We start from the raw sequence: 22432 nt of genomic DNA on the forward strand, positions 1-22432 counted from the left end.
CAAACAGTACACAGAATAGAAATTCAGTCCTATGTTATCATTCAGTTCTTTTTCAGTCATGGCTGACTTTCTGTGTGACCCCATTTGGAGTTTTCTTGGTAAAGATATTGGAGTGGTTTGCCATTTCCTTTTCCAGATCAGTTTACAGATGAGGAACTCATGGAAACAGGGCTCAGTGAATTACCCGGGGTCACACAGCTAAGTGTCTGAGGCTGGATTTGAGCACATGAAGATGAGTCTTTCTGAGTGTAGGCCCAGTATTTCACTGCACCACCCACCCTCCCTCGTATTATGTACACTCCCCATTTTTCTTTATATGCTGAAATGTTCATGTTTGCTGGGTTTTTATTAAAAACAGAATTTTTAAAAAGGTATTTAATATAAGAAGGAAAAAAAACATCCTAAATCACACCAAATATTTCCTGAGTAACTTACCCAATATTATGGCAGGCATCTTATTTAAAGGAAGACACTTGGAGGAATTTTCCTTAAAACAATTCAAAATATAACTTGCAATATGAGGGGAAAACACGGTAAGGGACCTCTGATGAAGAGCAGGAGAAGAACAGTGGAAAAGAGAGATGCAAGGAGGTATCCGATGAATGGTGCCTTAGGAACTAGTTCGTTGCTTGGCTTGACATACAGAAGACAAAGCAGTCACTGTACAGATCTGGACAAGAAAAATTACTTCAGTAGCACAAAAAGAACTGACTGCAGCAGAACAGCCTGGTGGTAGGCAGAACTGTGTGAGATTATTATGAAAGAAGGCCAAGAGTTAAAGAGGGCCTGTAACAGGATTGGATGTGCAAGTACAGAAGTACAGTTGGCTATGCAATTAGAAAGTTCATATTCTGTCCTCTCCTCCTGTGGAAACTTTGTGTCATTCTTAATCCTGCTCAATGCATTGAAAATGAAAGGAGGGAGAGAGCTATGAATTTTTTCCTAATGTGCACAAATAGAATAGTTGGAAGGCACAGCTCAGAAGGCATGAAGTTCTCTAAGCCACATTTGTATGAGACCAAAAAAAAACCCCCCCCCCCCCAAAAAAAACCAAACCCAAATCCAAACCAAACCTAGAGGCAGCTTACTGCTCCTTCCTTTCTGCCAATGGTTATAAGCCAAGTCTTGGAGCAGGAAAGGTTTTGTATACTATGATTAATCTACACATTTTTTAAACATAACTTGCATTTGCTAGGCAGTATTAATTTTTTTTTAAATGAAAGCATTTCCATATTACCATTTATTTGGGATAGTCACCCTTAACAGCTGACACACACATACATTCATGACATATATGCGATGTATGTTGTATGTATACACACATATCTAGGAGTGTGGTGGTATTCTTTGTCCACTTGTCCACAACACATCTACTCACATAAAACATTTAAAAGTTAGCAGTTTACTTCCTGAAGCTACTCTATGGTAAGTTACTATATTGAAACCAATCTCCTGATCCTCAGTCTTGAACTAAGGATTTCATTAGTAAAATAAGCAATCAATTATTGAGGAAGAGAAGCTGCCAAGTGCAGTGGTTATGGCATTGTACCTGAATCAAGAAGTCAAGTCAGTAAGCATTTACTGAGCAACCACCACGTGCTAGGCTGTGATAAGCCCTAGGGACACAAAGAAAGGCAGAAAGACAGCCCCTGCTCTGATGGGGGAGACAACAGGCCAACAGCGATGTAACTACAGGATAAACCAGGGGAAATTCGATGAAAGGTACTATCATTTAGGAATATCAGGCAAGGCTTCTTGCAGAAAATGGTACTGTAGCTGATACTTGAAGGAGGTTACAGGTATGGTGAACAGCCAGGGAAAGGGCCCAGAGGCCAGAGATGGGCATGTCTTGTGTGAAGAATATCAAAGAAGCTAGTCAAGGATCACTGATTATGTTTAGAGAGGAGTCAGAAACAAGAAGACCAGAAAAGCAAGAAGGGGCCAAGATAATGAAGTGCTTTTAAAGTGAAACAGAAAATTTTATATTTGCTCTGGGAAACAGAGAGCCACAGATGTCATTGAAGAAGGGGAGTAACATGATCAGATCTGTCTTTTAGTGACAGCTGGGACAGAGAATAAAGAGCAGCGAAGCCAACCAGAGGGGTACTATGTGAGGGGTGAGGTCCAGGTACAAGGGAATGAGGGCCGACAATAAGGAGGCAGTAATGTCAGAAGGAAGGGGACATAGCTGATATTCCAAGAGCAGAATCAACAGGAGAGGAAGACTTGAGTCAGAAAGTTAGGCCTTTATTACATTTCCTGTTGAGTTCTAAGTTAACTCTGCTTAACTCTAATAGGTCTTCAGCTCATGAGAATAATTATAAATGTATAAGATAAAAAATGACTTATATGTTTATGATACCTTGTTAGAACTGTGACTGTGCTTAGCACAGTGCCTTGCACATAGGAGGTTCTTGATAATTGATTATTGGACTAGATTTAGTCTTAAAGGGCTAAAAATCCACATACAGTTAATCTTCAATATTCATGTGACTAGAAGCATTCCTATGAAACGTCATTCTCACTTTCATGTTGGCAGCTCATATATTCATGGCTGGCATCTGACCCAGTGGGAGGTAAGATTCAGGTTAAAAAATGTCTTAGCTTTAAGAATTTTATTTGCTGTACTCTACTTATGGTACTGTAGATTTCATGTATGATGAAAAGTGAATATTGCCTGAAATGTTTTTAAAAATTGAGATGTTAACATAAAAGATCACAGAAATCTAGGAAATTACTAGTGAGAAAAAAATGTTTTGCATATTATCAATTTTATGGGTTATTACTATGTTAGGGAAAGTGCAATGATCAAAACTAATATTTTGTTATAAAGAACTGTATGTAAGCAGAAACGTGCATTTTCAGCAACCTCTAGGAAAAGTTTAAGTTTCTGATGGTGGTAGGACCCTGGCGCCCTATTTCCCATCGGTTCAGTGTTTCACCATCTGTGTTTTTGATTTTCATGACATTTTCTAGGAAGATACCCCCCACAACAGTTGAGGATTGACTGTACAACCAGTAGGCTAGCAATCAGTGAGCCTGGATCTCAAAAACAGATTAGATGAGAGACGAAGGAGATTAAATAAACTATATATCCAACATTTTGTATTAACAGAATGATTCAAAATAGCACTGGACATGGCCTTCCAATGTTATGTGTAATCTGTATATAACTACTCTCTATATTTTGTTCTTTCATTTCTTCCTTAACTTCTATAAAAAAAATGATTACATCAGTCATTCAATCACAAAAACTATAATATGTGATTTATAAAACAGATCAAAAATGAAAAGATACATACCCATATATGCTGCCCAATGAATAGCACGTCTGTCCTTCTTGTCAAATGCATTAATGTTGGCACCTCTGGACAGCAGCAGACTGACCATCTGAAATTAGTAAACAACATAATTTCATATAAATGCCTAAAACCAAGATGTTTCTTAGTCCCCATAATGCCATTAAGGAGGTGCCTGTGGACAAGGCCCTCAGTTACTTCATATTCCAAGTGAGAGGACAGAACTAGAAAAAGGTCCCAAATAATTTGAAAAAAAATTCATGGGGCCCCACAAGAAAGTAGTTGGACAACTTATAATCATTCAATAAGAAAACACAGAATGCCTAAAGGCAAAAAGAAAAAGAAGGAACCAAACATTTATTAAGTGCCTACCATGTGCCCAATTTACAATCATCTCATTTAATCCTCACAACAACCTTGGGAAGTACCCCCTATTTTACAGAAAGGGAAACTGAAGCAAAATAGAAGTGAAGTGAAGTCATTTGCGCAGAGTCACACAGCCAGTCTGAGGCTGGATTTGAACTCAGATCTTCCTAACTCCAGGCACAGAGCTCTGCTCTATCTCTTGTGCCACCAAGCTACCACAAGGGATATTATGAATTTAACAATGCTTTTAAACTAACTTGAAACCTTGGACTCAATTTTATTTGAATTTTTTGCAAGTTATAAAATTCTATGATTCTATGGTAGTGGGGAAAATAAACAAAAGAAATAATGTAATACAGCAACCTGGTACTTAACTTCCATAGTCCTTGCTGAAGGTTGTATTTTCTATAGATTAAACAACTGACTAAAACTGTGGAATAAAAAAAAAACCTTCTAAAATAATTATAATTAAGATGCAAATGTATGCTGAGATGAGAGTTTGCTATGGGTAAGAGGAAAAATGAATTCCAAAATACTTTCTCCTATTTTTAATCACACAAATAATTTTTTTTTGTTCCAAAGGACAAAAAAAATCACTCTTACAGAACACTAAATAATTGATTGCATACCTCAACATGTCCACTGAATGCTGCATGATGTAAAGCTGTCCTGCCAGCTCTATCAGACACATTTACATTGCTCAGGAGGGGCACCAAAGCTTCAGCACATTGCACAGCTTTGTTTGCAGCAGCTATGTGTAAAGGAGTTTGCCAGTTTTTATCACGAGCATTAACATCTGCTGAATGCTTCAACAACACCTGGACAGCTTCCTGAAAAATTTGTGTAAATAAAGGTTAAAAAAAAGGATAGAACAGCTGTAAAAACATACAAATGCCCACTGAGGTTTTTGTGGAATTTACAACCATAAAAATTTTTTTATTAATATACTTTAACAAATCTCCCAAAACTGAAGGTTCTTTTGATAACATAGTATATGTAGACAATCATGTAAACATGTGACTTAACCACTCAGGTAACCTAAGATTTCTCTCTTGATATTTCAGACTGCTGATTGCTTCCTATTGTTAACTCTTGTTTAGAGGCATAAAAAAGAAAAATTATTAGCAAATGACCTATGTTTTTTCTTAGCTACTCCTCAACTATAATTTTGGTTCTCTTAACATTGTCTCCCTTTATTCCTCAAAATTCAATTCAAGAGGCAAGCATTTAGGTGCTAGATACAATGAAAAAAAATAGTTGTTACTCTTAGAGTGAACTGAACATGTAAATAAATTACAAAATGATTCGACAAAGGAGAGAGCACTTAGAAGGCAGCTTCTGAACTGTCTTGGGAAGTAAGACATTTTAAGGCTAGGGACAGGGGGAGAAAAGGGGGAAGAACATACAGAAATGCCTCCTTTGGACACCAGCAACAAAGGCAGTTTGGACTGAACTTTAAATGAGCAGGAAGCATGAAGGGAACTTGTGTTTAATTCTAGAGGGAAGAGGCAGCAACAGCAGAAGTTGTCCTGGTGTTGAGTCAGAAAAGGTGGATATTCAGGGCCACTCATTGTGAGATCTCAGAAAAATAAAACCACTTGCAGGTCTTGAGAACTGAAAAGAGACCTATACTGTCTCTCTAAATCCATGATTCTAAGATTCTTACATAGAAATGGTACATGATCAGACTTCGTAAATTGTCTTGTCAGCTATGAGGAAGGTGGGAGAGAAATAAGCATTTATTCAGTGTCCACCACGTGCAACATACACTGTCTGTGCTAAACACTTAACAACTATGATTTCTTTTGGTGCTCACAACAAACTGGTCGGGTAGATGCCATTATTATCCCCATTTTTTTACACAGGAAACTAAAGCAAACTGGGGACATTTTCAGAAGAGGTAGCTTTAGAATTGTTGAGCTAGGAATACTTAAGGGGCATGTAGGAAGAGGTGTCTACTGGGTATGCGGGGAGGGTAAGGGAAGAGGAGAAATTTCTTTCACATACTATTTTGGCCTTCATGCACTCTATGTCCCATGCAAACGGGCTCAACAGCTATTGTTCAATCTTACTCTGAACTTCTTGGGATGCCTGAAACACACATTCATCTTTAACTCTTGACAACTGAAGAAATTCTTTCCTTCCTCTAAGACTTTATGCAGAAGCTATCACTCCTCCATGAAACCTCCCTCTGATTCCTTCTAGTTCAAAGTCACCTGTTTTATTCTAGTCATTTTCCATCCAGTAGTATGTATGCTTTTTTTTCCCCTGCATGCCCTACTTTCCCAATCAAAATGTAAATTTCTTAAGAGAAAGGACTGTGGTATTTTTTCATTTTTGCCTCCTGAATGCTTAGCAAAGTATCTTACACACAGAAGACCCATGATACATTTTTACTGCATCATGCTCTGCATCTATTATTGCTATAATCTAGAACTCTAAGCATCATAACTTTGGGACCATACTAGATTCTAGTTCATCTCCCCTAATTTTGTGATGAGGATGCTAAGGCCTAAGATGTTACAGACCTTGGTCAAGGACTTAAGTTAATTAGTGACAGTTTAAGGTTTCTAATGCTTTTTCCACAACTCAATCTGAATTAATTTGCAAAAAGTCATGACATGGTAAGGAACAGAACTTTGAACAGGAAAGTTACAGGTCATCTCTTCTTGTCTTTAAATTTTCTTGGAACTAACTCTTTACCAGTACTTTCTCAGTTACCATGACAATCATATTATTAATTAAACAAATATCTAATCCCATCATAAGAAGCAGTAGTACAGAAGTAGCATGGCCTCACAGGTCAAAGGTAGGCCTTGAACCCTGAGGGTTTTCTAGAGAGAGGGCTATGAAGAAAGGATTCTCTAGGAGAGAAATGATCTTGACCAAGTAAGAATGTTTATAAAGGGGGTTGGGGGAAAGGTGCCTGAATATGCTTCTGCCTGTATGGGATGCTAGAGACCCAAAGTTTTCCCACTTATGGAGAGAAGCTCGGTGCTTCACCCATGGAGGTTCTTATGGTGCTTTCTGCTAGTGATAACATAGCCAAAAAGGTAACCATTTCTTCAAAAATTTGCTACTAAAAAAAATTTCATACCTCACTACAAGATGCAACTGCTCTGTGTAAAGGAGTCAACCATTTGCTGTCTTTGGCATTAACTCTAGCTCCTGTAACAAGAAAAAAAATAAATTGAATTTTTTAAAATTCAAAACTGTTTTTATAAAATCACTACACCAAAAAAAGTATTAACAGATTTTGTGTTTCAGACATTATGGTAAAAAGTTTAAATTAATGAGAGATGATAACAAATCTATAGTTACAAGATGAAATTATCATTTAAGATCACGGATAAAAATATTTAAATAAGGCAGCATGTACTTATCAATAAATCAAGGTTATATATATCACTAGAGCTAACCAAATGACTACTCTAAAGAACATGTTCAGATCTGATCAATTCTTCTTTCCTAATATCTCTGGTAATCATTAATTCCCCTTTTCAGTCAAAATAGATATGTGCATTTTCCCTTTCTGGCTTCCATCTCACTCTTCCTTTGATTTCTAAATTCCCATCCAGGTTTTAAAACTTAACTCACATGCCAACTCTGCATGAAGTCATCTATCTTTGATTCCTAGGTCAGTAACCATCATTCCTCTTCAGACTTCCTAAGAACTTTGCTTTTACCTCTCTAATTCAATTAACTTTAACATAGTATTAATCGTGGATGCAGAGTTGAAAGGAACTCTATAAGCCATCAAAGTCCTGAATATACAAACATAAGAAGGCTCGAAGATGTTAGTGGATCTCTGAGCTCCTTGATGTAGGGATTCTCCAGGCTGTTCCGCAGATCTAGGCAGAATATTCTCCCAACCTGACGGGGGCCTTCAAGTCTCTTACTGTCTAAGAATACCGATAAAGCACTTGGACAGTCCATCTCATCCCTCTTCTCATGCTACATCACTGGCTATATCCTTTTCTGATCATGTATTTCCTCAATGATATCTTTTATGCTCTTCTTGAGCTTATATCCTAATTAGAAAAATATCACAGCTAATTCACACCCACTTTATCATTTCTCCATTATCTTTTGGGTGATTTACAACTGTTATTCCTCAGAGATTTTTGTGTTTCAAGATTAAAATTCATAAAGTGACAATGGGGAGACATTCACATTGAAAAGCAGTGTGCACTATGTAGGTATGGATATTAGGTTGTAGGATCCTTAAAAATATCACACAAGTTAACAGTTTAAACTCATTCTCTGTCTCTCTCCTATTAAATTCTGTATAATTCACTGTCCATTTGTACAAAATATGTTACTTGTGTACTAACTCAAAGTGGCCATTCAGCTGTATATAAAAATCCAAACAGGCATTTTTCATTCATTTAGTTTTTCCTATATGGGTGGTTAGGTTGATCATCTTTTGGTAATCATTAATCTCCAAGAGAATGCCCTTTGATGTTCTGGGGAATGATGAAATAAGTACAATGTAACCTAAAAACTAAAGCACCGTACTAAGCCACCTACAGCAGAGATTCTTAACTTTAGGCCCGTGGATTTTTTTTAACCTTCTGAGAACTCTATTTTAGTATAACTGATTTCCTCTGTAATCCAATGCATTTTATTTTATGCCTTCAAAAATATTATTCTCATCTAGAAGGATTCCACCTTATATTTGGAATTCTGTACAAGACATGTTTTGTGATGGTGGAAAACATCTTAAGGGAACATAGGTTTCCTTGCTTTATGCCTTACTTGCTGCTGAAGATCAGGGGACCACTGAATAGCTTAGTTTTTTTTCAAAGGAATCTTATATTGTAACATTTGCAGGAGTAATTCCTTTGGGGAAGAAAAGCATTCATAGGTGCATTCTGTTTTTCTTAAACAAATTACCAATAGCAGGATTTCATAGTATCCAGTGCACAGCACCCCCCCCCCCACAACATCAATCATATATATATATAATTGTATAGATGTAATCTGCTGTAGAGAATTGTTTGCTAAAGTTTTCTTGCTCCTTCAATATACATATAGATCATTCCTTATGAAGAATTTATAAAAAGATGAAAAAGCTGGTATAATTCTCATCCATCTAGTTTTTGGGATTAATATCGTCCATAAGTTTTCCCCCTCCCCTCATCCCTGCTCCCATTCTTTTGTTTTCTCTCAAGATTTGGGTGGATTTTCCAAGGAAATCCACCCATAATTCCAATATTGTATCAATTTCAGCATTGTTTTCCATATGCTTGGTCTTATCATTCTTCCTGATTTCATCATCCTTACGATCATTTGTATTTATTTATACTATATAGACTTTGGAGACAGAGATGTTACAATCTAAATGTGCTGGTTCTATCATCAGTGATAAAAATGATTATAAAAAAAGGAGAAGAATTCAATTTTGGAAAAGAATTGCTAGGAAAATAGGAATACAGGCTGGCAAAAATGAGCTATGGATCAACATATTGTACAATACATAAAATAAACACAAAATGGATACATGACTTACATAATGAAGATCATATCTTAAAAAAACAAACTAAAAGAGATCAGGTACCTTCACTGCTTTTGATGGGAAAGTAATTACGAGTTAGGGAAAAAGATTGGTTAAAAATGAAAAATAATTCAAATTGCATGAATTTGAAAAGCTTTTGCACAAATAAAATCAATTTAAATGGGATAAAAACGTATCATCTTTGTATGAAGCATCATTTATCTCTCAGTATCTCATATGCAAGACATATATAGGGGAAAACACAAATATGGAATGCTACGGGCCATTTCCCAATGTCTATGACCAAATAATACAAATAAATAGTTCTCAGAACTGCATGTCAACAAATTATGTATTTTGCCTACCATGACCTCCTTTGTCTCTTTTTTAATTAAGATTTTCTTCCCAACTTTACCTATCAAAGATAGCTGGTATCTCTAATATTTGTGTGCTTTCTAAAATGGTGTGACACTTTTTAATATTCAGTCCTCATAATCATATTGAGCTTATTGTGGTATATAGTATAAGCAATATGTCAACTTGAACTATGCTTATTATTAATATTATCATAAAACTGCTTTACAGTTTTCCTTGAATATTTCTGTCAAATAAAGAGGCATTCTCCCATTTGTATTCTTGGATTTATTGACTACTGCATTAGTGCTACTTTAAAAGCATGTTTGGGAATCTACTATTAAGGAAAATTTTTTAAATTTTCAAAGGAAAAATTAAAAAATTAGAGCCTGCCAATTTAGTCCTATCCCATTTAATCAAGCAGCATAAGGCATAAGGGTGATTCAGTCCTGAGCACTTCAATGAGGATTACCTTTTGTTAGTGATTTCTTCTAAGGCTCTTGGCTGAGACTGGGTATTGCATTTGCTTTGCTTAACTGATTTATACATACTTTAGTTTTACTGATTTACATAAACCATTGGAAGCTACATTTTATAATACATAAGTAAATAATAGGTTTTTCTGGTGGACTGTGCTTGTGTTTTTATTTATTTATTTTTCACAAAGGTAACTCCTATTATAACTTTTGTCTCTAATGGATAACGAATTTGATTTGTATACCACAATGAAGAGGTAATGTGGATGGGGCGGCCAGGTAGTACAGTGAGTAAGAGCACTGGCCCCAGTGTTGGGATAACCTGGGGGATCAAATATGGGCTCAGACACTTAGCATCCACCCAGAAACACCTGGCTGTGTAACCCCTTGAGCAAGTTACTTAACCCCAATTGCTTTAAAGAAAAAAGGAGGCAATGTGGTAGTGTTAAAAGAACATTAAATTTGAAGTCAGAAGACTTGAATTCGGGTCCTAACTACTGTTGCTTGACCTTGGTTTAGTCATTTCTCCTCTCAATTTTCTCATTTATGAAAAGATAGGTTGCTCCTGATGATCTCTCAAAATCCCATGTTTCTATGAAACATTTCCAAGTATACAACCTAACAAGAGTTCATGGATTGTCTAAATTGTCACTACCACAATTACTGTCATGTGTAAAATCAATAGATCACTCAAAAGTGCTTTCAGTTTTATGTTGTACTCCAAATAAGAGTATGAATCAATTATATTTCCACTATTTATATCCAATCTAGAATGCTAAACAATCCCATAACCAATCACTAGTAATTCAGAAGGAAGCAAAGACAAGCAGGGCAGCTATCAAAGAACACTTAATTATATACTTAAAAGAAAAAGCAAGTGCTACAAAACCAAAATTTAATTTCATATATATAAAATACTCTTTTGCTGTTCTATTGTAATATTCGGTCATTTTCAGTAGCATCTGACTCTTCATTTAGGGCTTTCTTGAGAGAGAGAATGAAATGACTCTAGTTCATTTTACAGATGAGAAAACTGAGGCAAACAGGGTTAAGTGACTTGCCCTGGGTCACACAGCTAGTAAATGTTGAATATGAATTTAGTAAGAGGTAGAATTTGAACCCAGAAAGATGAGTATTCCTGACTCCAGGACTAGCACTCTATCCACCGTGTCAACCTACTTGTCTCATTCTATTTTGTATATGGAAATATTTTGGGGTTAGTTTTCATTTTTTGGTGTTGGTGAAATTCACAACTAAAAAAAAATTTTTTTTTAAAGTTTATTTCCCTAGCTGGGAGGTAGGATTAACACAACAATGAAAGGACTTTACAGAATTTAAATTCATTGGAATTTCATTCATAGATATAAACTGCAACCTGTCAGAACCTCCTCCCCTCACTCTCATAGAATCCTTCTTTCCTTCAAGATGCAGCTCAAGCATGACCTTCTACCTGAAGCCTTTTCTGATCCCCCCAACAGATATTGTTCTCTCTGTCAAACTACCCTTTTAACTTTTTTATTTCTTTGTATTTGTTCTGTTTATATTTAATTTGTCCAAATACTTGTTAGCTTTACCATAAGAATGTGAAATACTTTGCAAACCCTAATCCCTTCATTCTTTGACACTGGCTTCTCTGCAGATCCTTACACATTGCTTGACTTGAAGTATTCCCTGGCTATCCCTCAGGCATAAGTCTACTCTTCCTCCTCATCTCTACTTCCTGGTGTCCTTCAAAGTCTCAGCTGAAGTCCCTATTGTGCGCAAAAAAAAAAGTCTATCCTATGCTTTTCTACATGGTGCTGTCTTATCTCTGGGACTGTGCCCCACTTAGCCTGTATATATCCTGTTAGCTCATCCTTGTTTTTGTGTTGTCTCGCCCACTAGTTTGCTCCTTCACTCTGCATCTATATCTCAGAATTTATCAGAGTGCCTTGCACACCGCAGGCACTTGTTCTTAATTGATTCTCATGCTGTGCTATTCTTGCCTGCCCAACTCTGTTTTTACAAATCCAATTATAATGTTGCTCAATGTCAAAAAGATATATAAAAATTGTTACCTTTTTTTTTTTTCAAGTGTCACAGTTTCACATTAGGGGCAGCCAGGAGCTTTGGAGCAATATTATAATTGGTAATGTGACTTGGTTATAATAAATCAACAATGTTATTTCTAAGCTACTATGGTCACAGCAATTTTAGGAACATAGCTGTATAACCAAGTGCTGAGATACGTTATAAACATGAAACAGGATTCCAGAAAAGGAAAAAAATACTGCAATGATGATGTTAGAAAGAAGGGTTAAAGGTTCCTTTAACTAAGGGGGTGAACTCTATTCTACCTGCACCTCACACCTGTCCCTATCACTCCCTCTTCTCTTTCTCTCTGCCTGACCTCTCTTTAAGATCCTAGTGTCTTCATAAAGCCTTCCCCAGGAACTCTTCTCATCCGTAGGACTTTGTCCCAAACTCTACCTGTCTCTATTTATAATGTTATTAAATGCTATCTATGATTCACTGTAATAAGTAGAGGGAGCAGTGGGAACAAAAATTTGGATACATATGGAAACTATGCAGGATTCTATGTTTAATCTCATAGGTCACTGAGAACCATTATGAAGTTCTCAAAAGCTATGTGCTATGATTATGGCCAATCTGCTTCTCTTTTCAGGAGGCCACTGTTCTCATTCTTCTGATCTTTTCTCTAGTCTGGTTCATTTGCCTAAAACTACTTTAAGATTGATAGGATCAGGTTTCCACCTACCCCAATCCATGTAAAAAGGGGACTCTAAACAAACTTTGGAGCTGCAGAACCCACAAAATGACACAGAGAAGCTAACCTCCCACTGAGGACAGCCCAGCAGGCCAGCAGGAATCAGCCAGCGCAGTGCTCTGGGAGCCAGAGCTGAGCCCAACCCCATGCCAAGGCTTTAGCCCCAGGGCGGGCCTGACCAGCCCCTGGCCAGAGGGACTCCAGATCAGCAGCAGCTTTGACCGTTTCCAGATTTATCAACACACAGATGCGAAGGACAAAGTGAGAGGTCAGTGCAGTCTGGACTTTGGGACCAGTAAGTGGGAGTGCGTGGCTTTTGCCCCCGGGTCAAGAAGCCTCTGAGACTCCAGCACACCCAGCCAGCGCCAGATGGCGGCTTCAGCTACTGGCCTGCAGACTGTAGGGGGACCAAGCACCAGTCTGAGGGGTAATGGCTCTTGCTTTAACCTGCTTGGATCTGGATTGCAGTCTAGGGTGGAGGTCCTGGGGTATGTGTCCAGCTTTCCAGAGTGTGTGGAGACCTCAGAGAGGGTGCCCATCTAATACCTCTGGCAACTGAGAAAACCCCAGCATTTGGGACAAAAGCTCCCCTGTCTGGTGGCAGAGTCCTACTGTGGCAAAAAGCTCAGGGGTCAAGTGACTGAGGGGTGACATGACCAGGCAAAGGAAACAAAGCAGACAGAAGATTCCAACATTACACTCCCATTTTGGGGACAAAAAGGAGCAAAGCATGGAACAGGAGGAAGACAGTGAAGTCAGAACTCCTGCACCAAAAGCTTCAAAGGAAAATATGAGCTGGTTACAGGACAAAGAGGACCTTAAGAAGCAGATAAGAGAAGTGGAGGAAAAATTGGGAAGAGAAATGAGAACAATGCAAGAAAATTATGAAATGAGAGTCAACAGCCTGACTGAGGAAAATAACATTTTAAAAAACAGACTGACTCAAATGGCAAAAGAGGCTCAAAAAGGCGATGAGGAGAAGAATGCCTTAAAAAGTAGAATTTGCCAGATGAAAAAAGAATCTCAAAAGCTCAATGAGGAGAATCACTCCTTCAGAATTAGACTGGAGCAAATGGAAGCTAATGACTTTATGAGAAATCAAGATGCTGTTAAAGAGATCCAAACAAATGAAAGAATAGAAGGCAATGTGAAATACCTCATGGGAAAAACCACTGACCTGGAAAATAGATCCAGGAGAGATAATTTAAAAATTACTGGACTACCTGAAAGCCACAATCAAAATAAGAACCTAGAAATCATCCTCCAGGAAGTTCTCAAAGAAAACTGCCCTGATGTTTTAGAATCAGAGGGCAAAATAGAGGTTGAAAGAATCCACCGATCACCTCCTGAAAAAGATCCCAAAAAGAAAACTCTTAGGAATATTATAGCCAGGTTCCAGAATTCCCAGATTAAGGAGAGAATATTACAAGCAGCCAGGAAGAAACAATTTGAGTATTGTGGAAACACAATCAGTGTAACCCAGGATCTGGCAGCTTCTACACTGTGGGATTGAAGGGATTGGAATATGATATTCCGGAGGGCAAAGGAGCTGGGATTGAAACCAAGAATCACCTACCCAGCAAAACTGAGTATCATGTTTCAGGGGAAAATATGGTCATTCAGTGGAATAGAAGACTTTCAACATTCTTGCTGAAAAAAACAAGAGTTGAAGAGACAATTGACATTCAGATACAAGAAGCAAGAGAAGCATGAGAAGGTAAACAGGGAAAAGAAATCAAAAGGAACTTATCAAAGTTGAACTATTAACATTCCTACATGGAAAAACAATAATTGTAACTTATGAAACTTTTCTTAGTAGTTGAAGGGAATAGAAATATATATATATATATATATGTCTATATATATGAGGGTATATGGGCATGCGAATACATATGTGAATGTGTGTATATATGTTTACAGGTTTACATAGAGGGCACAGGACCAATTTAACAGGAAGGGATGATACTTAAAAGGTGAAATTAAGAGGTGAGAGAGGAATATAATGAGAGGAGATGGGGAGAGACAGAGTGGGGTAAACTATCTCATAAAGAAGAGGCAAGGGGAAATGGATACAATGGAGGGGAAGAATAGGAAGGCAAAATAGAATGGGTCAACCTCATTCTCATTGAATTTGGCTTGAGGAGGAAATGAAATATACCCTAAATAGGGTATCTCACCCTGTAGGAGAGTAGGGGGAGGAAGGGGATGAGAGGGGGGATGATGAAAGGGAGGGCAGGCTGTGGGGGGAGGGGAGTTGGAAGCACCCACTTTTGAAAAGGGACAGGATCAAAGTAGAGAATAGAACAAGTGGGAGGTGGGATAGGAGAGAGGGAAATATAGTCAGTCTTTTACAATATATCTGCTATGTTATTGTTTTGCATTAGCCACACATGTACATCCTATACTGAACTGCTTATCTTCCCAGTAAGGGTGGGTGACAAGGGAGGAAGGGAATGAATCTGGAATTCAAAGTTTTAAAATCAAATATTCAAATATGTATGTATATGTATATGTGTGTGTATGTGTATATATATCAATACTATTTTACACGTAATTGGGAAATAAGATATACAGGCACTGGGGCATAGAGATCCACTAGAAAAGTCGAAAGGGGTATGGGAGAAAATATGGGAGAGAGCAGATTGGAGGAAGGGATATCCTGTGAGACTGCTATTTTTGGGGGGTGGGTAGGGGAAAAACGGGGAGAAAATTTATAACTCAAAATCTGGCGGAAATGAATGATGTAAATCAGAAGTTAATAAAGCATTTGGAAAAAAAAAAGATTGATATTCATAGCTTCAGCCACAGTAGGTTTGCATGCCTCATTTTCTTCTGGTGATGTTCTGAGCATATAAAGGATATCTGCACTGTTCTAAATTCAGTGACACTTAAGCTTTCTATCTAACCTTTAACTTATCTTCCCTCAGCATAAAGTGGGAAACTGTGATTTGCTCTATGTTTGGACCACCTGTCTCTCTGTAACTCCAGGTAAGGGGCATATTTTTCCCAGGGAAACTGTCTAATTTTGAGCATATTTTCAGTCAAATCAAGAAGCCTCCTGATGGCATATGGTAGGATGCTAGACCCTCTCATTGTATTTCTATGCTATTGATAGAAAAATAACTATCCCTGGTCCTTAAGGGATAACCAGACACTCTCGGTGAAGTACTAGTGTAGATACTGTTTACACTACCACAGAGACAAGAATTATTTAACCCAATAATTCATAAAATACCTTTTTCCTTAAACCACATCAAGAATTTCTTGAAAAATTTTCAGGGGGCTTAACCTTCTACCAAATTGATAAAGTAAGTAAAAGCAAATAAATGGAGGCATCAATCCACTAAAAGGCTCCAAGGCTATAATACTAAAGTCTAGGCAGCCAGAGATACTTCTTTAAGGTGACACTGGATCCTAAAGTCTAAAGGATTTTGGGGCTCATAATTATCTGAAATAACACCTAAATAAATCTTTAAAAAGTCAAGAGAATGAGAAAATGAAATCTTAATACCAGGCAGATAATCCTATAGATAGCTGAATAATAACTCAAACTTGTTATAAAGGAATTTTGCTATATATAACCTAGTTTTTAAATCTGAATTCTAAATTTTATCTTCCAGAGAAACATTTTACAATCTGCATAATGAAATTGGTCTGCAACAATGTGTTTTAAAAAATGCAAAGACAAAGAAGCTTTGTGACAATAAAAAAGAAATTTAGTCAAATCAGTATCATTCTGTTTGGGTTACCCACTAAAATTCCTGTTTTCTAGTTCTTTTTAAGAAATTCATGAGAATCAGTTAAATCTTTGTTGACATTGCTTTTTCCTCTACTTCTTCATTGTAGTGTGGCACTTAGAAGGTCAATTTTAAATCAAAACAGTGATTTCAAATAAGAAAGTACAACCACCAAAAAAAAGGAAAGAAAAAGTTTTTACTATCTAAACTGAAAAAGTTAATTGGTTCCTCACAACAGTTTTAAAAACAAGACCTTCTAGTATAAAATAGAAATCAAGAGAAATGCCACAGACATGAGTAGAAGACAGGATGAGAATGAATTCCAAACTCCTTAGCTTGACAGTGAATGATCTTCACAATCTGGCTCTGACTTACCATTTTTCACCCTAAGGGGTGAAATTTCTAAGGAAATTCCACATTCTAGCCAAACCAAACTCACTTCTATCTTCCCTACCTCCTGGCCCTTCTATATATGGAAAGCTACTTTGTGGCTCCTAAAAGAAAGTCCTCTTGCTGAATACATGACGAAAAACATAGTTCAAATACCTCATCTTCCAGAGTCTTCCTTGATCTCCCCTAGTCAAAGGCGATTTCCTTGTGATTTAACATTGCACCCTGTCCATTATGAATTCCTTTATCAATTTGATTTTTTAATGAAATGCGTGCATTTCTTGTCCCAGGATCTAGTTTACAAACTGAACTTTATTTTTGCCCTCCATTACTTTTGCCTTACACACAGAAATGAGTCAATACATATTGTTTTAGCTATATCTAGATAAGTGATTCCCAGTGGTTTTTATCCTTCAAACCCCTTTCAATAATAACAACAAAGAAAATGTGTTATGGACACTCAGGATAATTTAATATACTACTCATAAGATTCTCTTAGATTTATTAAGTGTTTACAGTAACAGCAATGCTAACTTTTGCCCCCAGAGCTCCAAAATTAAAACATCATTTTATAGCTATACTATAAATTTTTATTCTACTTCTAATTATTAAAACTCTAAACACAAAATTGTAACATAATTATCAGTATTTTCTGTAGGGCATTCTATAAAAATTAAAAGAAACAATCCATAATCCAGTAAGATTTTATATGCTTATATCTGTATTAGCATAGTGCCTGGCATATAGCAGGCACTTCATTCTTAATTAGTTACAATTTAAAAAGTGTTTAACATAATAATCACACGCAAACTTGATTTCAGTGTTGAACTTTATAAACAAAGGTTTGCAGTATTTGGCTCAACATCATACAGTCTTAAAACTGGTTCCACATCGAGTTTCATATTTTAATTTAAACTAAGAATAAAATGAAAATGCTTGATCACACAACTATATAGTGGAGAATGTTAGAATTTCACAAGCTTTCTTGCTAAGAGACAGAAATTCATTTTTAATTTTCAGCCACTTAGCCAAATGATGAAAATGAGTAGCTAGTAATAAAACAAAATATTTACTTTTCTAATGGTTAATGAGTCGTTTCATTTTTAAAAAGTTTATAAACTAATTTTTAGAAGACAAAAATCTCTTCAGTCATGACTTTCTTCTCTTCTACCACTTACACATCAGTTATACTTTCTCAGAAGCTACTGACTAATCAATATTGCCAACTAGTTCATTTGAAAATCTGCTAAACAGAATAGTAATACAAATGGAGGATAAGTTTAAAAACAGCCTTTAATACTGAAATGAGAGGAAATATAAAGTTTGCTCCTACAGAAAATTTGTGATGGTCCCTGATGGTTTCAAGATGTCATGTAATGTTGCATGCCCAATGATCCTGATTTTTAAACAGCCGGATACTCACCCTACAAAAATGCAAATGCACAGAACAGCTTGATCATGTGATTACACAGATGATGAGGTATGATTACAGGGTGACAGAAGGGAACAAGGCAGCTGCTCTGCTACAATGTATAGAAATTAAATGAGGGTATGCAAATCCATCAGACCATTCATTGGGAATTGGTTTGAGTTTAAATATTGAGACCTTGTGGTGGTTTAGAAACAATTTGGTAACAAGTTGAGAAACTTCAAGAACACACTAGACTATGTCAGAAGCAGAGCCTGGTGTAACTGCACAAATATCAAAATCATTGCCCATATAATCGTGATAATTTTAAATCACTGAAGAAATAAACCTATAATGTGATGAATATGCTTGTTGTCACAGAGGAAAAATATATTTGTAACATAATCGGGCAATTATTTACTGCTCAAGGCACCTTTAAAAATCTTGTAGCGTGAACTCCTTGGACCACTGTTCAAACTACTAAATGAGAATCACTGATCTAGAGTTGATGAGGAAAGATAAAGCATTTTCTGTTTTCAGTTCTGAATGATAAGGAATATCAGTGAAAGAGTGGCATGGTGTAGTAGATAGAGAGCCTGTTCTAAGTCAGGTAAACTTGTTTCAAGTTCTGCCTGAAACAAATACTGGCTAAGATTCTGGGCAAGCCCTTTAACTATTCAGGTGCCTCAGGCAAATATGACTATAAGTTGCAGTCAGTCAACAAGCATTAATCAAGAACATACCTGATGCCAGGTATTATACTAAGCCAGGGGACATAAAGAAAAGCAATAAATACCCTTAAGAAATGTAGACTCTAATAGGGAAAACAAGAAGTAAATAACTACATAATATAAGATGAATACAGGATAGATGGGAGTTGCAGATCTGTACTGGTAAAGCTGGTTCCCTCATGAGCAGCTCACTATACCAATGAAATCACAGATCTTGTTAAAAAATGATTTGATAGCAAAAACATTATCTCCCAAAATTTGTTTGTAAAAACTTGCTCTTTTGGTCCCTCCTAGTCCACAGGGGACACTGCCGGCACCCTTATAAACTGGGCCATGAGCCAAGCACTGGTCTTTCTCTTCTCAAATCGTAAATAATGCCCTATTTTGGCTGCTTACCAAAAGCAGTGAGGCCAAGAGCCTTAGGTCTTGTTATCAAGCCAGGAGTGGGAGAGGGTGAGGAAGAGAGAGAGGAGGGTGAAAGAGGTGGTGGGAGGGGAGAAGAGAAGAAAAGTAAGGGGGGGGGGGGGGTGAAGAGCATGAGAGTGAGTGCACAAATGTTTTTTATTAGCTCATCTCCATCTATCAACCTGAGAAAATCACTCTTGCATTTTACTTTTAATGGGGAACTCCTGAAAACAGTACAGTAGGCTCTGGAAGGGGTCATGCATGTCAGACTAATCAGGAATCCAAAAAAGCTTCACAATCTAAAGTCTGGTTTTCTACAAGAGTTGTGCTATAATTTCTTTTGAACATTAAGTTTGAGCACTTAAAGAGGCGCTTAAAGGCTTAACGCTTTAAGGCACTTTAAAAGTTTTATAAATTTCTGGTGGTCCTGGCCATAATCAGGTGGAAATGAGTTACACTTATAGGAAACAAGTGAAGCTCAGAAAATTTAGCATTTTAGGCAGATAATAATAATAGAATATAAGTGGTCTCCTACAAATATTTACCATATATATGTGGAAGGAGTGGTGATGTAAAGAGAAAATGTATGGAGTATACACATAAGGTACAGAAAAAATAGCACTTTAGGTTCACTTATTGGCTGAGGGGTGCAAATAAAAGAACTAGTACTAGGGCAGGTTGGAAGGAAAAAGCAACCGTCTTGACAATATTTAGCTACATTAAAAAAAAAAAAGGTGCCCTTTATCTGCATTTCTTGGGACTAAGTACATGTTTTCTATGTTATGGATACATGTTAAAGAAAATACATTTTTCCATGACTCTGTCCTTCTCCCTAGCAGCCATCTCTGCTCTTGTCCTGGATGAATGTTTCTGTTGTTATCTCTAATTGTTCTGAGTTTCTGTACCTCCTGCACTATCCCTAACTCTTCTTCCACTCCCACCTAATCTTTGGCCCCAGGTTTACACCATTTCTCCACACAGACTTTGCATAGACAAGCAGAGTGGAAACCAAAGAAAAACAATAGATGGTACATTCAAGAGTAGTACAGTCCCAATTTCTTGAACTATTACAGGGCTAATACAGAGTCAAGATTGTGAAGATTAGGAACATCTGTTTGAGGAAGTTTTGAGAGATCAGAAGTCACATGGTGAAGATAAAAAGTAGGTTTAATCTTAATGAAGGATTCTGAGAGGTAGATAATTATTAGGAGGTCAGGATCAAAGATTGGAATTTCAGGCTGTATATTTTGAGAGACTGCAAAGTTTCAGGTTATTGATGAGAATGAGTAAGGATATCAATGACGAAATTGAGGCCTGGGGAGCACTTTCTGTAACTTGCTCAAGATAACACAAAGATTGGCAGCAGAGTTAAAATACCCCACGCTCTGTCTTAGATGACTAAATTCCCTTGAACCAGGGTTGGGAGAGAGAGAGAGAGAGTTCTCACCAAATCTAAATCTAGGTAGGCACCCTGATATCCTTCCACGGGAAGATGAGCTGATGGAACTGAGAAGGTTTGTCCTGGATTTATGGAGGATAGGATAGCTATCTTTAGGAATTTAAAGGGCTGTCATAGAGGGAGCATGCTTGATCCACTTGGCTCCAAAGGACAAGACTAAGAGTAACGGAAGGAAACTACAAAGAGGAATATTTAGAGTTAAGGTAAAGAAAAGCTTTCTAAAAGCTAGAACTATCCAAAAATGGAATAGAAAGTGAAGTAGTGGGTTTTTCTTCCCCAGAGTTCCCCAAAGGTTTGGTTGACCACTTATCAAGATAGCTTTAGAGAAGATTCTTGTTCATGTATAGGTTGGACTAGAAATAGCATTTCCTCTTTCAAGGAAGTCAATTTCACTAAATAAACCCATACATTTTTAGGAGAAATTGGAACAGATGGAGAAAGGGAACTAAAGTAAACAAATGTAGAGTTGAGAAAAATGAGCTTTTAAAATTTATTGTAACATACAATTTCATTATGGGTGAAATATAGCAAACTATTTAACAAATTAATTTCTTAAATGGACAAAAATGCAACACGGATTAATAAATATTTCCATAGAAGTTTTCAGCAGTTGAAAAGAAAAATGAAAATTACATGGATGCTATTTTATCTTTCATACAATGACAGTGTTTTCCTGATAATATTAATAGATTTTCATGCGATAATATTTAGGGTTATTTTCAATAGCAGTTCCACTGGCTGTTCCAAACTATCTTGTGTGTCAATAACATTAACTTCATCAATCCCTATTTTATATTTGTTCCAATGAATGGGCAAGAAGGTTAGCTAAGACAAAATAAAAGGTAAAAGAGGGGGAAAAGATTTTTTAAAAAGAATAGTAAAGATAGAAAGTTTAAGCATAATGAAAAATTATTCACTTAAAGCATAAAAGAGCTACACAGCATTTATATACAGTTTTCGTTGTTAAGATTTTCTTGCCACTTAGAATTCCAAATATTTAAAGGTTAGGAAACATAAAGTATGATCTCTTTTTACATTCTATTAATTTTACTGCTATTATCTTTTTCTAAAGAGCTAAAAGACCAGTTGAAAACTGGAAAAAAAAAAACACAACAAAACCAAACAAACCCCAAAACAAATGTAAACAAAAAAAAAAATGAAACAAATGTTATTGTTGTTGATAATGTAAAAGTGTTTCAATTCATAAACAGTAAATAATATTAAGTTATTATCCAGGTATATGTGATACAATGTTAAAGTTGTATGGACTGACAGCACCCTCCCTTTCCTCAACTCTTTGTAATGTCTTCCACCCCCACTAATAAGCTAAAGTTGCTCTCTCCAAGGACATCAATGAACTTGTTCTTTATTAACAGATGCTGAGTGTTTTCCTCATTCTCATCATTCTCCTCAGCATGTAAGAGTATTTCTGAATCTGATGCAAAGGACCCAAAGCTGCTTCCCTCTGGATTTTCCTGACATGGTTCTTTCCTGAGTCTCCTACCTCCTACTTTTCCTTTGGTGGATCATCATCTATATGATA

The 22432-nt window shown here is 36.7% G+C and overlaps 1 protein-coding gene across 3 annotated transcripts in view; it reads right to left on the reverse strand.

Moving 5' to 3' along the window:
* The window catches only part of ANKRD28 (ankyrin repeat domain 28), a 195667-nt gene that overhangs the window by 69574 nt on the left and 103661 nt on the right, over window positions 1-22432 (reverse strand). For all 3 annotated transcript variants that reach the window (XM_069088417.1, XM_069088416.1, XM_069088418.1), the window contains 3 exons: window positions 6763-6833; window positions 4295-4495; window positions 3303-3390 (listed from right to left, as the gene is read on the reverse strand). In XM_069088417.1, coding sequence (XP_068944518.1) covers window positions 3303-3390; window positions 4295-4495; window positions 6763-6833 — 360 coding nt within the window. The remainder of the gene's footprint in view (window positions 1-3302; window positions 3391-4294; window positions 4496-6762; window positions 6834-22432) is intronic.

The sequence above is a fragment of the Petaurus breviceps genome, unplaced genomic scaffold (assembly GCF_028583685.1).
Source record: "Petaurus breviceps papuanus isolate PSGF00001 unplaced genomic scaffold, PetGlider_PUasm1.0 185, whole genome shotgun sequence".
NCBI classification, from domain to species: domain Eukaryota; kingdom Metazoa; phylum Chordata; class Mammalia; order Diprotodontia; family Petauridae; genus Petaurus; species Petaurus breviceps.